The following is a 21,275-nucleotide window of genomic DNA, read 5'->3' on the forward strand; positions in this document are numbered from 1 at the left end:
TGATATACTGCTTAGCACAAAGTATTAAAGCGATTTAGAGTGAATTATACCTTATTGTATCACATAGAGCAGTGGTCTCAAACTCAAACCCCTTGCAGGGCCACATTTTGGATTTGTAGGTACTTGGAGAGCCTCAGAAAAAATGTCTTATTAAAGAAATGACAATTTTGCATGAGTAAAACTCTCTTTATAGTTTATAAATCTTTCCTTTTGGTTAAGTCTTAATAACAATATTGTAATTTATAGCTAAAGAGACATATGATCAAGAAACTGTTTTATTTTACTTTTGTGATTATGATAAACATACCGAGGGCCTCAAAATAGTACATGGCGGTCCGCATGTGGCCCCCGGGCGGCGAGTTTGAGACCACTGACATAGAGCAATTCACAATGAAAAAATAAGTCAACAATAACAGTAATTTAAAATTTAGTGTTACAAACATCAATTAAATGTAATCTGTAACCAACTACTCAAGCTGTCATCTAAACCCCAGACCAGCCTATCCAAATCTGTCCAGCCACAATCAGAGCACAGACCAATGTTCCCTCTAAGCTGTGCACCTTTTAGTAGGAGGCCACACAGCTGTTCAGTCCCACCGTGCAGCCGGTGGAGTCAGGACAAACACCTTCTGCCACTACTGCTGCTTTGTGTGCCTGATTGTGGATGGACAGATTTTGGATGAGCTGGAAGTAGGACTTCTATGACAGCTTCAGTAGTTGTAGAACAAGGCCAGTGCTGAGTAGACTTCTATAGTCTGTGCCCTGAAACTGTCAAGGATAGATCAAGATCATGTATGCATATATATTATCACATCATATCTTACGAGTTTATCTTGCTGAACAGACTAGATAGACCATAGAGGTCTTTCTCTAATCTAACCTAATATACAACTTATGAATTGCACTATACCACAGGATTCAAGGCAATTTATATCCAAGAAGCCATACAGTCTATGGGAAAATACAGAGGCAATTAATATTTAAAATACTGTCATATAATAACAACTAGTGTTTAAGCCCGTTATATTAATGGGTGCTAGAATACATGTGTAGAATTTATTTTTTTCTCTCTCCCTGCCCCGTCTATCTTTCTTTCTTTCTCTCTCTCTGCCCCGAAGTGATGCGGGCAGAAGAAAGGCCCTGCCAGGGCTTGCCATGAACAGCCTGCTTACAGTGCTGCCACTGCTGCTTTGGGTAAGGAATGGGGGGTTGGCGGATCAGGACTGCTGCCACTGCGCTGAGATGCTTCCCTAATCCGCGCTCCTCCTTGCTCGGTGGTTCTTCTACTGCGCATGCGGAGGCATGGAGTTTTAAGTGTGTATGTGCGGCTAGGGTTTTATTATTATAGATTATACTAAATCATATAAAAAGTTTTCCGTTTGTTTTTTTTTTTAACAAAACCCTATGTAATTAACTTCAGTCCTTATTTGAACAGGTAAGTTATTCCCATTTGTAACAAAAGCATAAACAAAAGAGGAGTTAAATTTATTTATACTGTACTCCTCTAACCTGAGGATAATGTAATAATAAAGTAATGCAAAGTCTAAAAAATGGTCCATCAAGCCCAGTAGCCAGTTCTCACAGTGGCCAATCCAGGTCACTAGTACCTGGCTAAAACCCAAGGTGTAGCAATTTTCTATGCTACCAATACAGGGCAAACTAAACTATAAACTCCTATACGTTTGCCAAAAGGTGCTTAAAAAGATACAAAAAAGAAGGCAAAAGATGTCAGTAAGGACTCTATGAGTGTGTCTTATCAGCTAATCACTACTAACAGACCAAACCACACAAATACCAAATGTCAATTGAGGAGTAGGGACGCTCTCAGTGTGAGGTTATTAGCGACGGGAGAACAAACTCCAGCGCTTCCACTACAAAGACACTAGGGACGCCCGATGATGGTGTGCAGGCGGGGTGATTCACCTCCGTCTTTGTAGTGGAAGCGCTGGAGTTTGTTCTCCCGTCGCTAATAACCTCACACTGAGAGCGTCCCTACTCCTCAATTGACATTTGGTATTTGTGTGGTTTGGTCTGTTAGTAGTGATTAGCTGATAGACACACTCATAGAGTCCTTACTGACATCTTTTGCCTTCTTTTTTGTATCTTTTTAAGCACCAATACTGGGCAAGCAGTGGCGGAAGAATAATGCAAATAAGAAAAAAGCAGGATCAAATTATCTGAAGAATATATTTGTAATATATGATGAACTAGACAAACAGATTTAAACTTAATTTGCCTTTCAACCGATAACCAATGAAGATGATTACCTATGCTGAGGCAACACTTTTGTATCTATTTAGACCAAATATTAATTTCACCACAGTATTTTGGAGCAACTGCAATTTTTTAACCAATTTTAATGTTAAGTTCAAATATAACATCTGGACCAAAACTGTAAAAATGATGTTAAAACCCCCCACAAGATTTCACTAATTCAAGTTTCCTCATAATATATGTCTTCCTCCATAAATGGGAAAGTTGATCTTCAAATGTAAGAGAGGAATCTAAAAGAATACCGAAAACTTTAGACGTTTTATCTAATTGCAAATAGAACCTGATTGTAAACTGATAGATGAATGAACAGAAAGTAAAAATTATGAAACAAGAGAACCTTCATCCTACTCGCATTCAATTTCAATTTATTAGTAAAATCCCAATCTCCGATTCTGTTCATGTAATCTGTAATCTTAATGTAATATCTACCATATTTATCTGCTGTCATCTATTATGTATTTAAGGGGAGAGCATGGTGTAGTGGTTAAAGCTACAGCCTCAGCACCCTGATGTTGTGGGTTCACACACACAATGCTCCTTGTGACTCTGGGTAAGTCACTTAATCCTCCCATTGCCCCAGGTACATTAGACAGATTGTGAGCCCACCAGGACAGACAGGGAAAAATGTTTGAGACCTGAATAAATTCATGTAAATTGTTCTGAGTTCCCCTAGGAGAATGGTATAGAAAATTGAATAAATAAATAAATACTTTCTGTGCTATATTAACCGAGCTCAGAGGTGTCTGAATCTTTCTTGGGCAAGATAAAGTATATAGAGTGTATGCCCTTGCTCGATTCTTTGGTCGGTAAGGTTTCTATGGCTTGTCTGCATATCCATGAGCTGTTTCATCTTTATTCAGACCTTGGTTGTTTTCTCTGGCGTTCAGGCTGGAGAGTCTACAAATAAGTCCAGTAGAGGAAAAAAATAATTCAAACTTTTAGCTTTCTCAAATGATGTCAGTTATCCAGGGGTCTGAGCCAAATCTCACCCAGGCCTTCAAGGGAACCGACAATCTCCCTCCTATTTGTGGAAGTTATGAGACCAGGCTGATGTCATTGGGACCTCCTGGAGGCTGCTGCAGGGTGAGAACCTGAGGGTTGAGTTCTTCTGGAGCCTTGAAAGCCCTGTCAAGAGCTGTGAAAATCTCTGAGCACAGCACCTTGCCAAGGACTGACATTACTAATTTTACTCTTGAGTCTACCATCCCCTCAACCTCAAATTATGCTCTCTGGTTTGTTTTACCATTTTCCTTTCTCTGAAAAATATTTTGTTCTATGTTAATATCTTTCAAGTATTTGAACGCCTGAATCATATCTCTCCTGTTCTTCCTTTCCTCTAGTGTATACATATTTAGGGCTTTCTGTCTCTCCTCATACACCTTTTGGTGCAAACCTCCTACCATTTTCATTGCCTTTCTCTGGACCGCTTCAAGTCTTCTTACGTCCTTTGCCAGATACGGTCTCCAAAACTGAACACAATACACAAAGTGAGGCCTCACCAACACCTTCTTTCTTCATACTGAACAGTCCCAGCACCGATAATGATCACCAACAACCTGTATAGGGGCATCAACACCTTCTTTCTTCATAAGGATCAGCCCCAGCACCGATCCTTAAGGGACTCCACTACTCACCTTTCCTTCCTCCGAATGAATTCCATTAACCACTACCCTCTGGCAGTCTGTCCATCAACCAGTTTCTAATCCAGTTCACCACTTTGGGTCCGAACTTCAGCCCATCAAGTTTGTTCAAAAGCCTCCTATGAGGAACTGTGTCAAAAGTTAGAAGTCTAAAAAAATAAAATAGGAGAGATATACAGCACTAAATGATGAGGTAGATATAATAGGCATATCAGAGATCTGGTGGAAGAAGGACAATCAATGGGACACTGAGTTATCTGGGTACAAATTATATCGCAAGAATAGAGTAGATCAAATTGGAAAGGGAGAGTTGAATCAAACAAAATAAACATTCTACATGACATAAATAGCAGTGTGGAATCCATATGGATAGAAATTCCATTTGTGAAGTCCAACTAGTCATCCCAGTGAAGAAACGGGACGTGAAGGGAAAAAACTGAACTACTTCTAACTAACAAATGAGGTGGGAAGGGTTGCAGGAAACAGCCCAAGTTACCAACTAACTTTGAAAGGCAGCTCCATAAAATCATCCAAGGAGGGAGTGAGAAACCTAGGCATATGGCTAGACCCAAATTCGGATATGACAATGCACATCCAATGCGTTGTGAAAAACACTTATGGCAAACTCTACTGGGTCAGAAGACTAAACCCTATCTAACCCATCAAGCAATGTCCAATGTAGTAATATCCCTGGTACTCTCAATCTTCGACTACTGCAATGCAATCCTGCTAGGCGTGCCAAAGTACATGGTCAGACAAATCCAAATAGTATAAAACACAGCAGCTAGGTTTCTGCTGGGAAAATTAAAGCAGATGAGTGCTACTTTGTTACTGAGCTCCCAATTGAAAGCAGGGTGAAATTCAAGATCATGTTTCTGACACACAAAATCATTCGTGTCAGATCCACAATACCTAGCAACTAGAACAGAGAACTATACACCAGCACGTGCCCTACGCTCGAGCCAATACCTACGGGAAATACCCTCCTTCAGAGACATCAAATACAAAAGCATCAGGAAACAAATGTTCCTTTGGGGAACCCAATGTGGTGGGACCCCAAACTAGAAAAGGAACCAAAGTGTTCAAGAAAGAAATAAAGGCAATACCCTTCACAGAACACTTTAGCAAATAAAGAAACATTTATGGGGAATAGAAACATAGAGGAAACAGCAGGCTACCCCCTACTTGAACACAAAAGGGTGAACTCACAAATAATACAAAAAAAGACAAGTATATGACAATAGAGAAACAAATTGTATATAGATAGACAGATGGTATAAATAGGTAAGATATAATACATGAGCTAAATATATGTGTAACACCATTACTGAAGCTCATATATTGTACCACCATTATTGGAGCTCAAGCATTGTAACACCTTTACTGAAGCTCATGCAAACTGCTCAGAATTGACTCCCCAGTCATTAGTAGTGGTATAGAAGCTTCCAAGAAACATAAAAAAGAGGGTAGGGTTAAATGGCCATTTTTTTTTTTTTCAATGGAGGAGGATAAATAGTGGAGTGCCGCAAGGATCTGTACTGGGACCTATGCTATTTAACTTATTTATAAATGGTCTGAAAACTGGACGACGCATGAGGTGATTAAATGTTAAGATTACACTAAACTGTCCAAAGTTGTTAAAACGCATGCAGACTGTGAAAAATTGCAGGCAGAACTTAGGAAATTGGAAGACTGGGCGTCCAAATACCAGATAAAATTTAATGTGGACAAATGTAAAGTGATGCACATTGGGAAGAATAACCCAAATCATAGTTACCAGATGCTAGGGTCCATGTTGGGGGTCAATGCCCAAGAAAAAGATCTGGGCGTCATTGTAGAGAATATGCTGAAACCTTCCACCCAATGTGCAGCAGCAATCAAAAAAGCAAACAGGATGCTAGGAATTATTTAAAAAGAATGTTATAATTGCTCCATGGTGTGACTTGAGTACTGCATTCAGTTCGGGTCTCCTTATCTCAAGAAAGATATAGCGGAACTAAGAAGATTCAAAGAAGAGTGACCAAGATGATAAAGGGGATGTAACTCCTCTCATGAGAAAAGGCTAAAAAGGTTAGGACTCTTCAGCTTGGAAAAGAGACAGCTGAGGAGAGATACGACTGAAGTCTACAAAATCCTGAGTGGTGAAGAGGTATAAGTGATTGATTTTTTTACTCTGTGTACAACCATACACTTAAGCCAAGATATTAACTATGAAAACAGATGGTCATCTAAGAAGGTTGTACAGAAAACAAGGGAATGCAGGGAGATGATTAAAAAGGGAACCACTTGGTTCAGGTCTAGATTCTCAAAACTTAACATGCCCTTTAATGTGGTCACTGAACCGGTTCCAGCAGGTTTAGCGTGCATGTTTTTAGCGACGGATTATCAAAATGGCTTACCGTGGTCTTTTCCGAGCTTCCTAGCGCTTTCCGATTCTGCCATGCAAATGGCTCATCAATATTTAAACGAGCACCCTGAGTGATTTTTCATCATCGCCGAGTGATTCTCCAAACATGACATCAACTTTTGGTAACCAAAAGTCAGTGACTGGTCCGGGGGTACTGTGCTGGCACTGTGAAAAGCACATCTCAGGTGTTAGTGCCTGAGCGCTGATTGGCTCAGGCACTAACAGGAAAAGTAAAGAGGTTTGACAGCTCAGACCCTCTCTTCCCCCCTTTGACAAATTTTAAAAAAGAGAACTTCAAATCGCAGATCAGCAGTGCGGCAGTGGTGGGAGGCAGTGGGCACCTCTCTTGCTGCTGGATTGAGGAGCGAGGCAAGTGTTTGTCCAGAAGGAGTGGGCAAAAGGAGGAAGTGGGCATCCCTCCTGCTGCTGGGGGTGTCTTGTTTTGGTTGTTGGGGGATCCCAGTGGTGGTTGTAGTGGCGGGAGGAAATGGACATCCCTCCTTTCAATCTTCAGTTCGGGGTCTCTTTTTCTTTTTTTGGGGGGGAGGGCGTGTTTTTTTAAAGTATTCTACACATGTGCCAATTGATACTTATCTTATATAAATTTAGTGAGCCTGCACGAACATCCGCAAACCTCATTTGTATGCAGGGTCTTTTGAAAATGACTTGTCTGTCTTACAATAGCGGCCTCAATAGCAGCCCATCGGATTTTACCACAAATATTTGAGAATCTAGCCCTTAGTGGCTAAACTGAGCAGGAATAACAACAATTCATCACAATATTAGGGAAAGCAAAACTGTGGATATCAGTTTCCTTTAGGGTTACCATATGGCTCCAAAAAAAGGAGGATGGATTGAAACAGCTGGGTTTTACTTCCACTGAAAGCAATGGACGTTATGAGAACAGATAGGTATTACTTCCACTGAAAGCAATGGAAGTAAAACCCGGATGTCTCAGTCCATCCTTTTTCTGGAGTCGTATGGTAACCCTAGTTTCCCTTAACAGCCTAAATACTTCGAGGTAGCATTTCCACAGGGATTTACCGATCTTCTCCCTCCTCTCACCCAGAGCATTACCACTCACTGCAAAGGAAGTTCACCTATCGAAGGAGCCAGTTTTTAACTCTTATAACAGCTCTTTAAAGGAGAGTTCACAGAAACCCTGTCCACTATTCCAAACCTTAAGATGTACGAAAATGAAAGATCCATACCACACCTTCAACCACCATCAAAGAATACCGTTACACCACCCACAGCCACCGCTTACCGATTGCACGTGCAGCGCTGTTTACCGTCCGACCTGCTCACGCTTGCGCAGTGCCGTAAGAGTTTGGCTACTTCCTGGGCCACGCGCAGCCAATAGCGGGAGCCGGTCTACACCGCTCCTCCTCCCTCCATTGTCAAAATACAGTACACTTTTTCTCTGTCAGGACGTGACGTTAACCGAAAAGAGGAACTGTTGCGGTCGTACATATGCTCAGTCGGTTTATCATCAATAGCGGTTGGAAACGGTTGCTAACGAGTGAGAGCAGCGACGGGCTGGAGGAGAAGGATATGCGTTAGTGCTGGCTTTTAGAATGGTAAGTGACTGCAACTGGAACAGCCTCAGGGCTAGGGGGGGGGGGGGAATGAAAGTGGAGGGCCCAGCATTAGTACCAAGCGATACAGGAGACGTAGGGTGGTAATTTTAAAAGAGAGTAGTCATGACAAGAGGCAGTGGACGCTCTTATAGACTAATCTAGGCATGGGCTTTCGGGGGGTCTAGACCTAGCGTCGCCAAATACAAGGCTAATATTGGTCTTGTGTCATGGATATGATGCTATGGAGTTTTTTTTCATGTCTTTTTAAATGGTTGTATTGGGCTTTTTATTCATTCCGAACCAACGGAAGTTAGGGTTACATTAGTGGGATGAAGAATGAATGAATAAATAAATAAATAAATAAATATTTTGCTAGTAGGGCAGAAAGAGAGTCCAAAGTACAGATGTCTTCTGCTGTGATAATGTGTGTATATCTAGCTCATTTTCAAACCTGTGCGTTTTTTCCCTACATACCAGGTTTCAGCCGTTAAATTCTCAGTGGAGTAGCAGCCATTAATGGTTAGTGCAGTGGTCTGGAATCTAGGTTTGACTCCTACTGCAGCTCCTCCTCCTCAGTCTCGGCAAGTCACTTAAACATCCATTACTCCAGGTACAAAATAAGTACCTATGTATAATATGTAAACCACTTTATTTGCAGTCACAGAAAGGTGTCCAATGCCCTTATTTTTCCCACAGACAATTTTCTATACCGTTCTCCAAGGGGAACTCAGAATGGCTGTACATGAATTTATTCAGGTACTCAAGCATGTTTCCCTGTCTGTCCCAGTAGGCCAGTGGTGTCCAATGTCGGTCCTCGAGGGCCGCAATCCAGTCGGGTTTTCAGGATTTCCCCAATGAATATACATGAGATCTATTAGCATACAATGAAAGCAGTGCATGCAAATAGACCTCATGTATATTCATTGGGAAAATCCTGAAAATCCGACTGGACTGCGGCCCTCGAGGACCGACATTGGACACCCCTGCAGTAGGCTCACACTTTTAATGTACCTGGGGCAATGGGGGGATTAAGTGACTTGCCCAGGGTCACAAGGAGCAGCGTGGGTTTGAACCCACAACCTCAGGGTGCTGAGGCTGTAGCTTTATACACTGTGCCACACTATACTCGGATCTTGAAGAAAGGAAACTACATTTTCACAATAAGAAGACTCCCAACAAAGTGGGATTAAAATATACTTTCTTTATCTTTTATCTTTATCTTTATTTAAAATATTTGATTAAACGCTTATCCAACAGTACATGCGTTGAACAAAATTTTAAAATTACAGAAAGACAGACATATCTACAATATTAAACATATATGTATTAAATTGTTAGGCAAACCAGGACTAAACAGACAAACACTAATCTTTGAAACAATAGGAGAAGGGGCGGCAATACAATTTATAGCAAAAATATATTAAAGGGAAATACAATAGGAGGAGGGAATTAAAATCATGAATAAGATTAGAAAATTGGTGGTCTGAAAATAAAAAACTTTTGGATTTATTAAGATAGATAGCTAACTCATTAGCAATTATATGCATCCTTGAAGAGAAAACACTTTAAACCGTTCTTAAACTTCTGCAAATTGCTTTCTGCTCTTAGATATAAAGGAAGAGAGTTCCAAGTCGAAGGGGTGGTTACTGAAAAAATAAGGGAGCGACGAGTACCAATTATCTTCAGAGATGGGACGTTGAGGGTATGCTGGGATGCTGATCTTCTATTGTGACCATCTCGCTGATTGTCCAGCACCTCTTATTGTAAACCGCCTCGAACTATCATGGCTTTGGCGGTATATAAGAATAAAATTATTATTATTATTCCCATTCATCCAGCCTCTCGCAAGTTCCTCAGATTTCGGGTGGGAAATCTTCATTTTCAGTAAAGAGTGCTACCCTTCGGCCTGGCATCATCTCCCAGAGTGTTCATCAAGTGCCTAGTTATGGTGGCAGCAGCTCTGTGCAACCATGGTCTTCAGGTGTTCCCGTTCCTGGACGACTAGCTCATCAAAGATTCAACATGTCAGGGGGTTATTGTAGCGACCCAACGGACTACGTGGTTCCTCCAAAATCAACTTTTCCAAATCCCAGCTACAGCCCTCTGACTTTACAGTTCATCTGAGCTGTACTGGACACTGTGCAACTCAGAGCATTCCTTCCTCAACAACGTCAGGATGCTCTCATTCAACTTTGCCAAAAAGTGTCTTCAATTTCAGCAAGACATATGATGGTTTTCCTAGGTCAGTGGTAGGCAAACTCATTAGTCAAGAGCCAAAGATCAGCAGTACAACAATTAAGATTTCTTTTGAGAGCCATACCCCCACCCGCTTGTGCTACGACGACTGCACGTAGTCGAAATCGATTTGTGGCAGAGCCTAGAGAATGCCGCAGGGAAAAATTTGTCTCCGTCCCCGCGAGCTCAGTCCCCGTAAACCATGTGATCCCATCCTCACAAGTCTCAAATAGTTTTATACTGAACTTATTATATTAAAGTATAAAAGGAAACAATATTCTGTATAGTTCTTAATTTATAAATCGGCGTCCTCAGCCCACTCTTTCTCCACTTCCCTTCAGGGCACATACATAAAAACAAGCAAGCAATTTTATATCATTTTCATTCTATTCATTCATAGAAATTAAAGTCTAAATCAGGAGTGTCCAACCTGCGGCCCGGTGAAATATTTTGAGTGGCCCCGGTCGAGGGTTATGCAGTGTTTTCCTCTGCTGCCCCCTGGTGTTTACTGTCTTGCTGGTTCCCTCCTCTATCTTGCTGCAGCGTTTGCGCATTTGTGCAGCCCCAGAAAAATTTTTTCAGCCAATGCAGCCCAGGGAAGCCAAAAGGTTGGATACCTCTGGTCTAAATAATTCCAGTGACATAACAAAACATGATTTTACAAAAATAATTACCTGCATAGTCAAGCCTGCAAGGATTACTAGATGTCTTTCAGAAGCTCCCCTCCCTCCCCTTTATCTTCGTGGCCAAGTCAAAATGATCTACCAACAATATAATTTTAAAAAACACAATGCACACTGTATGCAGAGAAAATGTTAATTATCATTTATATTTCATGGGTTTTCAAAGAGATCAAGGCAGATGACTTTATGCAATGTCACCTCAATAACAACTATACAAAAATAGACAAATATACTGCCTCCCTTTTTACTAAACCACAATAGTGGTTTTTAGCGAAGGGAGCTGCACTGAATGCCCTGCGCCACTCTCGATGCTCATAGGCTCCCTGTGCTAAAAATCGCTATTGCGGTTTAGTAAAAGGGGGCCATTATTCTTTCCAGACTGGATTACTGTAACTCCATCTACCTAAGCCTAACAAAGAAAAGCCTTCATAGACTCCAGCGGATTCAGAACACCGCGGCTAAACTAATCTTCGCAAAAAGCAAATTCGACCACATCTCCCCGCTTCTGTCTAAGCTTCACTGGCTCCCAGTAATCCTTAAAGTTCACTACAAATGCGCCTGCCTAACCTTCAAGTCTCTACATGGCATCCTTCCTCCACTCTCTTGGAACTCCTCGAATCCCAACACCACCAGATCTACTCAAAAATTCAAACTATCCTTCCCCTCTTTAAAGGGCATATCCCATGCAGGAAAATTAGGGACATCCCTCTTCTTCAGGATCACTGAACTCTGGAACAGCTTTACTATCCCGCTTCAGAGTCTGACCTCCCTCCAACTCTTCTGAAAACATTTAAAAACATGGCTTTTCTCTAAAATGTAACAACCTCTCCCTCTTCGACCTCTCTAAACTTCTCTGTACCAAGTTCTTCTACTTTTCTTTGGAGTTCCTTTCTATATCAATTCCTGTAAACCGTGCCGAGCTCTACTTCTGTGGAGATGATGCGGTATACAAACTTAAGGTTTAGTTTAGTTTAGTTTATAGTGTAAAATATAGACAGCAGATATAAAATCTCAAAACGGACACATTTTGATCACTAAATTGAAAATAAAATCATTTTTCCTACCTTTGTTGTCTGATAATTTCATCAATCTCTGGTTGCACTTTATTCTTCTGACTGTGCATCCAATATTTCTTCCCTTCTTTCAGCTTCCTGTATGCTTCCTCTCCTCCAGACCTCGTTCCCTCCCCCAACTTTTTCTTTCTTTCACCCTGCTCCCTTCTTTCTTTCTCTCTCCATGCCCACTTTCTTTCTGTATGTCTGTCTTTCTATCTCCATGCCCCCTTTCTTTCTGTATGTCTGTTTTCTTTCTCTCTCCATGCCCACTTTCTTTCTGCATGTCTGTCTCTCTTTCTCTCTCCATGTCCCCTTTCTGTCTGTCTCCCTTCTTTCTTTCTGTCTCCTTGCCCCCCCCCCCCACTTTCTTTCTTCTCCCTGCCCTCCTCCAAGCCACCGCCATTGGGAAACAAGCCGCCGGGGAATAGGCTGCCACTGCCACCATCGGGGAACAGGCCACAGCCGAGTTCTGAGCTCTCCTTGCTTCCCTTACCCGTAAAGAAGATGCTGAAGCACCAGGCTGACCAACCTTTGCCACCTGACGTCAACTCTTAACGTCGGAGAGGAAGTTCCAGGCCAGCCAGACAGCGATTAACTGGCCCAAAACTTCCTCTCCGACATCAGAATTGAGATCGGGTGGCGAAAGTTGGTCAGCCCTGTGCTTCAGCGTCCTCTTTACGTGGAAAGGAAGCAGGTTGGGCACCCCTGATGTAGATGAGCCGTGAGATGCACTCAAGTGGCTAAAGAGCTATGGTTTGCTGACCACTGTCCTAGATCATATGGCTTCTACCGTTCATGTGACTCCTTTTGCCAGACTTCACCTCAGAATTCCTCAGTGGACCCTGGCTTTCGACCCGCTCTCTCAGCACATTACAGTAACTCCTTCGTTGAGACAGTCTTTCCACAGGTGGATGCCCTCTTGCAATCTCTCCAGAGGTTTACTGTTTCAAATGCCCCCTCATCAGAAGGTCCTCACGACAGATTCCTCGACCTACGTTTGGGGGGCTAATCTCGATGGTCTCCGCACTCAAGGCCATTGGTCCGGCACAGATCGTCAGTGTCACATCAATCTGTTGGAACTCAGAGCGATCTTCAATGCTCTCAAAGCTTTTCAGCATCTTCACGATCAAATAGTCCTCATTCATATAGACAACCAAGTTGTCATGTATTTTGTCATCAAGCAGGGAGGCACTGGATCTCTCCCTCTTTGTCAGGAAGCTCAAAAGATGTGGAACTGGGCAATCCATCACAACACCTTTCTGAAAGCGGTCTAAATTCAAGGAGAGAAAAACTGTCTGGCGGACAAATTGAGTTGTCTTCTCCAACCTCACGAATGGACACTCAATTCCTTGCCTCTCCATCACATTTTTCTCAGTGGGGAACCCCCAAAACAACAAACTGCCTCGATTCTGTTCCAGGATATACTCTCCTCACCGCCTCAAGGCAGATGCTTTTCTTCTGGAATGGATGAATCCGTTTCTCTATGCGTTCTCTCCATTCCCTCTCATTCTCAAGACACTTGTCAAACTCAAACGAGACCATGCCACCATGATTCTGATAGCTCCTCAGTGGCCCAGGCAACCTTAGTTCTTCTTTCTACTTCAACTCAGCAGCAGGGTGCCATTCATTCTTCCAGTTTTTCCATCTCTGCTTACACAGAGTCAAGGGTCTCTACTTCATCCCAACCTGCAGTCTCTACACCTGTAGAAAGATTTATAGTGCATTAATCAGTTACATAAACAAATACGTGCCTGTTAGTTTTCTAAGGAAGACCATAATATCTCATCCAGGTTCAGCTATCTTTGCCACTTACACAACACCAGACCCAGGCTAATGAGAAATACTTTTATTATGAAAATAGAAAAATATAATTCATAAGCCAGCAGCAATAACTAATTATTGTTCACAAAATATCCGATTACATATATGAAACTCAGTACATAATTATTACAACACTCTTGCTAGATAAATAAGTAAAATTAATTCTTACACTCTAAATAATTCCTTATAATAATAATTCCTGATTAGCAAACATACAGATTATCTTGGTACCTCTCAACCTAACTGCCACTCTACAGTTTTCTCAATCTGTAAAGGACATTTTAGAGGCTTCCAGGAAGCCTACCACTAGACAGTGTTACAATCAGAAATGAACTAGATTTTCTGCTTGATGCACCATTCATCACAAGGAGCCTCAATCTACCTCCTTGTCTTCAGTTTTGGATTACCTGTTGCATTTATCTCAATCAGCCTCGAATCCACATCCATTTGAGTCCATCTTAGTGTGATTGCTGCTTTTCATCAGCCTATCGAAGGGAAACCCCTCTCTGCTCATCCTGTGGTTTCCAGATTCATGAAAGGACTTTTCAATATTAAACCACCTCTCAAACCGCCTTCAGTGGTTTGGGATCTCAATGTTCTTGCTCAATTGATGAAGTCTCCTTTTGAACCAATGGCTTCGGCTCATCTGAAACATTTCACTTGGAAAGTGGTTTTTCTCATTGCTCTCACGTCTGCTCGCAGAGTCAGTGAGCTACAAGCTTTAGTAGCAGACCCACCTTTCATAGTATTCCATCATGACAAGGTGGTCCTCCGTACTCATCCTAAATTCTTACCTAAAGTGGTTTCAGAATTTCATTTCAATCAATCTATTGCATTTCCACTGTTTTTTCCAAAGCCTCGTTTTCATCCTGGAGAAACAGCTCTTCATACTCTGGACTGTAAGCAAGCTTTGGCTTTTTACTTGCAAAGGACTCAGCCACACAGATATGCTCAACTTTTTGTTTCCTTTGATCCAAACAGGTTAGGACATCCAATTTCCAAGCGCACTATCTCCAACTGGTTAGCTGCTTGCATCGCTTTCTGCTGTGCTCAGGCTGTACTACAGCTACAGACTCGAGTCACAGCCCATAGAGCTATGGCGGCATCATTAGCTTTCCTTAGATCTACTCCTATTGAAGAAATCTGCAAAGTTGCTACTTGATCCTCAGTTCATACTTTCACCTCTCATTGTTGACTGGATTCTTTTTCCAGACGGGATGGCCATTTCGGCCAGGCAGTGTTTCAAAATTTATTCTCCTGAATGGCCAGCATTCCCACCATCCCATTCTGGTTAGCTTGGAGGTCACCTACATTTGAGAATATGATGCCTGCTTGTCCTGGGATAAAGCACAATTACTTACCTTAACAGGTGTTATCCAGGGACAGCAGGCAGATATTCTCACAACCCACCCACCTCCCCTGGTTGGCTTCTTAGCTAGCTATGTGAACTGAGGAGACGCGTGCCATACCTCGCATGGGAAGGCACTCGCACATTCGCGGCACGCCAGTCACAAACTTTCTAAAAGTTTTACAAACAAGTCTGCTTGCGAGGCTGTCTGCTTCCGGGCTCTGTGGATGACGTCACCCACATGTAAGAATATCTACATGCTGTCCCTGGATAACAACTGTTACGGTAAGTAACTGTGCTGCCTATTCCAAGCATACAGTGCGGCAAGAAAGAAGGGACGGAGTCTGCAGTTGGCAGTGGAGGAGAAGGGTACAGATAAGAGGGACTTACCCAATGAATGTAGTTCACGAGGGGAGCATAGGGGGAGATAAGTGAAGTGAGATATTGAAGGGCTACAGAGTAAATGCACTTGTAAGTCAGTAAGAGGAGTTTGAACTGTATTCAGAAACAGATGGGGAGTCAATGAAGTGACTTGAGGAGAAGGGTAATGTGAGAATAGCGACTCTCATGAAATGTGAGCGTGCAGCAGCATTTTGAACGGATTGAAGGGGTGAGAGATAGATGTGCGGGAAACCTGATAGAAGTACATTGCAGTAGTCTAAGCATAAGGTGATGAGAGTGTGGATAAGGATTTTGATAGTGTATTCAGAGAGGGGAGGTCAGATTTTGATAATATAGAGGAGGAAACGACAGGTTTTGGTGGTTTGTTGGATCTGAGCAGAGAAGGGGGGAGAGGAGTCAGATCATCCTGAGGTTGCAAGCTTACGAGACAGGGAGAAGGAGAGTGTTATCCACAGAAATGGATAACAGCAAGAGAGAGGGGGAAGAGTTTAGGTGGAAAGGTAAGGAGTTCCGTTTTAGCCGTATTCAGTTTGAGATTGCGGCAAGATATTCAAGCGGCAATGTCAGACAGGCAAGCTGAGATTCGGGCCTGAGTTCCTGAGATTCGGGCCTGGTGTGGCAAGGTAGATCTGGGAGTCATTGGCATAGAGGTGATATTAAAAACCATGGGAGAATATCAATGTTCCGAGAGAGAGTGGGCATATAAGGAAAAGAGGAGAGTAATCAGGACCAAGCCTTGAGGTATACTGATAAACAGTGGGATGGCAGCGGAGGAGGATCATGGAACCTCTGCTCTGCTTTGCTTCATTTGGTCCAATCTCCCTGTGTCCACAAGAGTGGGTTGGACTTTCAATGTGTACTCTATCTGTCTCAGAGGAGGTGGTGGTGTATTATCTCTGAAAGGGTTTTGGAAGCACAGTTTTCTTGTCCTTCGGTTAGGCTGTCTCTTGGTTTCTAGGGTTCCCAATCTCCGGGTACTAGCTAGTTCAGTATTGTTGTTAGGTCATTACTGTGCTGTCCTTCTGAGGATTGACTGCTTTGCTACATCCCACACGTCTCTGGATTCATCTGTTGTTGAAAATGAGGAAGGAGAAATTTATCTTACTTGATAATTTTCTTTCCTTTAGTTACAGCAAATTAATCCAGAGTCCCACCTTTACAGTTTGGTTGTTTCTTTTTCTCATAGGTCTGGAACCTTATGGTTGCATTGAGTTGGCTTCTTGTTGAATTTGTTTCTGAGGACTGTTGCCTCTAGGTGATCCAGGATCGTTTCTGCTTTATGAAAAATACTGACTGACAGACCCCAGTTTGGTTCATTCTCCGCACTTGCTGGTGGATGGACATAATCCACATGTCTTTGGATTCATCTGTTGTGTCTAAATGTAAGAAAATTAGGCAAAATGTAATTTCTTCTTTCAAAATGTGGCAAGAGGTTAAATTTCTTGAATTGAAAACTTGTATTTGCAATAGGATCTACTTTAAAAAAAAAAAATCCCATTCCGTAAACTTCTGAAAACCTGGTTATTCTCAAAAATCTAACTCTTCCTCCTCTTTTGACATCCTAGCCCTCTAACTTCCCTCTACCCTCTGACCCTTATCTAGTTCTTACCTTGTAGTTCCTTTCTCATTACAACTCCTATAAACTGTGCCGAGCTCCACAACCATGGAGATGGTGCGGTATATAAACCTAAGGTTTAGTTTAGTTTAGTTAGATTCAAGTGCATGATTACTTTTCAGAATAATTATCCTTTTTCTTGATCCCATTCAGTTAGAAACATTTATGATCAGCTAGACCTTGGGCATAGCTTACATTAAAAAGAAAAGAAAAAAAAGGGAGGGGTATATAGTATTCAGCTTTAGTATTGCTGATAAAGTATGGGATTTCTCTTATTTTTAATATTAATGTAACCATGGGCTTGAATGTTATATATTCTAATTATATAAATTTTTCCATATCAATTATAATTACTCTATTTTTTTATGAAACTTTTATAGATAAAGAATTTTAAAAAATGTTAACCATATGTAAAATCATGCTTTGGATTGAGTTTCCTAAGTAAATCATTTGGGATTGTTGTTATTGCAGGTAACTGAAAAGCTCCTATAGGATGGACCCTCTAGCTAACCATAGCTGTCACCTCCTCCAGCAGCTCCATGAGCAGCGAATTCAGGGCCTTCTCTGTGATTGCATGTTAGTGGTGAAAGGAGTCTGCTTCAAAGCACATAAAAACGTATTGGCTGCTTTCAGTCAGTACTTCAGGTATGTAGAAAATGTTATTGTAATCTAGTTGTGGTGGCAAAGCAGTAAGAATGAAGGTATTCCAGCTGACAGATGCTGGAATGAATTTTTGACTGTCACCTTACATGAAATCTCAAACTTACTAAGGAGACTCTCAAAAAAAATCCTGCTACTTGGATATCTGCCCAACAAAGACGCTAGGGGACACTCATGAGTGTTTTTTTGTTATGGCTTACGGATTTCGTTAACAGCCTAAAAGAAAGGTATATACCCAAAATCATAATCAACCATCAGTCTGACACTTCTGTCCAAGGAAATGGAAAAAGCCTTAACAAAAGTCAATAACTTTTAGACTGGTACATGGAATACCATAGCTTGCAAAACTCCTAGAATTCTGTGTTTAACAACAGCTATCAGACTTTTTTAATTTGGCTGATATTTTTCATAGCTCACAACATGGCTTCCAGACAATGCATAGTACAGAGTTTCTGCTCTTAGAACTAACATCAAAATTCAAGTCCTTCCTAAGTAGAGGCAAGCAAATGGTTTTGCTGCAGTTTGATATCTGTCGCATTCAATACATTCTATCATTCACTTATTACTACTAAAGTTGAATGAATTATGTCTACATAGAACGGTACTAAAATGGTTTGCAGAATTCCTTAGAAATAGAATGTCCTGGCGAGTTTATTTTGTAGCCTTTTCACCTATCCCACCCCCTTTGCCCTCTCTTACCCACGCTAGCACTGTGGAATAAACAAAAAAAACTTTTCCTCTCTTAGGTCCTAGCTCATGCTTGCTGTCTTAATTAACTCCAGCTCTGGCAGGATACACATTTCAAATCTGATATATTGTAATCGCAAAACAGAAAATAAAATTATTTTTTCTACCTTTTGTTGTCTGGCTATTATTCAAATCATGTTGGTCCCAGGCTCTGGTTTCTGTTTGTCTTCTAATAATTCGCTTGCCAGGGTCTTCTGCCCATTTGACGTTTTCTTCTTTCTCCGTGCTTGCCATCCATCTTCCATCTCTGTCCTCCCCTTCTGTTTCACTTCCCTTCCCTGGAGGTGTGTCAGCTTTCCTTTTTTTTTCATCTCCATCACTGCAGTCCAACATTTCTCTAATGACCTCCCCCCCCCCAAACCCCACACACCACACATAATACACACACCAAATTCCTCTCCTCCATGGGATCCGATAAGGCAGTACATTTTCGCTCTTCGGGCCACCAGTAGCGTGTGAAGCTTTCCATCTGCTACTGCTTCATGCCTAAGCGGGACCTGGAAGCAGTAACAGAGGAAAGCTTCCAGCCACAGAAGGCAGCAGGTTTATTTCACTCATACCACCGACAGCCTGAAGAATGAAAGAGCGGCTGCAGCGATGGATTCCACCATATCTCCTTTTCTCAACTACCCTTTCATCCAGCATCTCGTCCTCCTTCCCCACCATCCCAGGTTCCACTATCTATCCCTTTCTCTGCCCAACTACCCTCCTATCCAGTATCTCCAGTGTTCTCCCCAGAAATTTTTTCCAGCTGGGTGGCATAAAAAAGTAGCCAGGTGGGGCGGGGCGGGGAAATTTGGTAGTGAGGAAAATTAAATGTAAACTATTTTTATTAGTTATTTATTATTATTGTCCAATGCTCAATATAACTTCCTTTTTTAAGGTTTGACACTTATGCCAGAATATTTTTGCTAAATTTAAGAAGTATCCAATTCTAGAAGTGAATAATTAGATATTCACCCTCTTTCAAATGGTATAGAGGTTTAAAAAAGGGAAATGCGTTAATGAAGTCATTAGGTTCAATCTAACCATTTATTTCTGCATGAATTTAAACAACAACAACAAAAAAAGATAAATATAGCTTATCCAGTCATACAAGAAATGGCTGTATAATACCTCTAATAATGTTTTGATCACTAGGTTCCTTCCTGAGGTCTCACTGAGAATATGAAATAGATGCTATTCCCACTTCCAGACCTCTTCCACATAATTTATGGAGAGGTGTTACTGAGCTTTGAAGGACATTTGTGTGATTGATCTTTATCTGCTTCTTTTTTATTTTGCTATAGTGCAAAGTAAGAGCTAGGGCAAAACAGTATAGGTAAAGATGCAGGTAATAATTAGCAATGTATTAAAAATATTTTAGTTTTATTTGCTTATAATGTCATTTGAAAGCTGCTTGATGATAATACAACTTTAATTTAATTTTTTATAATGTGTGTGTCTGTGTGTTGGGGGGGACAACACCTACATCAACAGTAAAGTTAGAATAGGGTCATTAAATCCAGTGGTGTACCTAGTATATATGACAGCCAGTGCTAATCATTTTTTTAAAAAACCCTCCTCTATATAAAAAAATATATTTTTAGTAATAATCCATGAGTCACACAATAAGGGTGCATCTAGGAAAAGGCAGCATCTTAAACACTGCAGTGAGTACTAGAACACCAACATACGCATTGTAAAACTAAACAAGCCATGTCTTTTCATACACACAGAACACAAATACACCCTCGCCCAATATGAAATAATCACAAACTAAAAATAGAAGTATGTAGACAAAAGTTAAACTGAACCAAGAAACCAGACTCTTCATACAATGCAACACCACAGAAACAGTGACACGTCCTCTAATACTGTGCAAAATATGAAGACAGTAGATGTAAATTTGAAAAAACTTCTACATAACAATCACCACTTTACAAATTAACAAACAGAAATAAAACAAATAATGAGAAATATGAAAATATCATTTTTTTAAACTAATCCATTTTTCAATTAGCTTTCAGAGGCCAAATCTTTCTTCAAGACAGTACAGTATACAGCTGTTATGGTATCCTATCCTGACCTGAGGAAAGGGGTTTAGACCCCCCCCCCCCCAAATTGCCTTATTTCCATTTCCTATTGATAAATTTTAATCAATACAGTTACAATACTACTTGATTCTACATAAAGCAACAAAAATATTTTTTTCTACCTTTTGTCGTTTCTGCTTTAGTCATCTCTTCTTTCTATTCAGCATTTGTCCTCGCTCCCTTCCATGCAACATCTGTCCTCTCTCTTTGCCCCTTCCACCCAGCCTCTGCCCTCTCTCTACCCCTTCCATCTACTGTCCACCCTCTCTCTGCCCCTTGCATCCACTGTCCACCCTTTCTGCCTTTTCCATCCAGTGTCTGCCCTCTCTCTGTTCTATATGGTATCTTCCCTCTTTCTATGTCCTTTCAATAAACTCTATTTCCTTAGCAACAGCAGCAGATGAATCCAGAGACCAATGGGATAGCACACATCTACCAGCAGGCAGAGATAGAGAAACTGATTAACAGGTGGTGCTATTGGCTGGCACTCCTCATGTATCTCCAGTATTTTCTATCTCCCAGCAGGAAATGGTCACTATTCAACTAGCTCCTAAATTCTGGCTGCGACTGGAAAATTATTTTCTCCTGTTGAGGTTTCTCTTCAGTGAGCTGGCAATGCTATTTCTCCTGTTGAGATTTTCTCTTCAGTGAGATAGGGGTGTCCGGCTGAACGGTGCCGGCTTTAGGGGTTACACGGGGGCCCGCCCAGGTCCCTGCCTCACCCTCCCTCCAT

General features: G+C 41.4%; 2 protein-coding genes across 7 annotated transcripts in view; one reads left to right on the top strand and one right to left on the bottom strand.

The window, feature by feature from the left end:
- The window catches only part of LYAR (Ly1 antibody reactive), a 65,046-nt gene extending 57,309 nt beyond the window's left edge, over positions 1-7,737 (bottom strand). Inside the window, exon 1 of one of the 3 annotated variants that reach the window (XM_033949304.1) lies at positions 7,589-7,737. The gene's annotated coding sequence lies outside the window, so the exon portion shown is untranslated. Of the gene's footprint in view, positions 1-3,908; positions 3,938-7,537 lie in introns of those variants that run through there. The other 2 variants (XM_033949314.1, XM_033949324.1) reach the window with 2 other exon arrangements.
- Positions 7,629-21,275, top strand: part of ZBTB49 (zinc finger and BTB domain containing 49) — a 123,800-nt gene continuing 110,153 nt past the window's right edge. Inside the window, exons 1-4 of one of the 4 annotated variants that reach the window (XM_033949281.1) lie at positions 7,630-7,901; positions 8,379-8,420; positions 16,632-16,827; positions 17,532-17,705. In XM_033949281.1, the coding sequence (XP_033805172.1) occupies positions 17,554-17,705 (152 nt within the window). In that variant the 5' untranslated portion in view covers positions 7,630-7,901; positions 8,379-8,420; positions 16,632-16,827; positions 17,532-17,553. Of the gene's footprint in view, positions 7,902-8,378; positions 8,421-16,631; positions 16,828-17,531; positions 17,706-21,275 lie in introns of all 4 variants that reach the window. The other 3 variants (XM_033949290.1, XM_033949272.1, XM_033949262.1) reach the window with 3 other exon arrangements.

This window comes from Geotrypetes seraphini, chromosome 1 (assembly GCF_902459505.1).
Source record: "Geotrypetes seraphini chromosome 1, aGeoSer1.1, whole genome shotgun sequence".
NCBI lineage: Eukaryota > Metazoa > Chordata > Amphibia > Gymnophiona > Dermophiidae > Geotrypetes > Geotrypetes seraphini.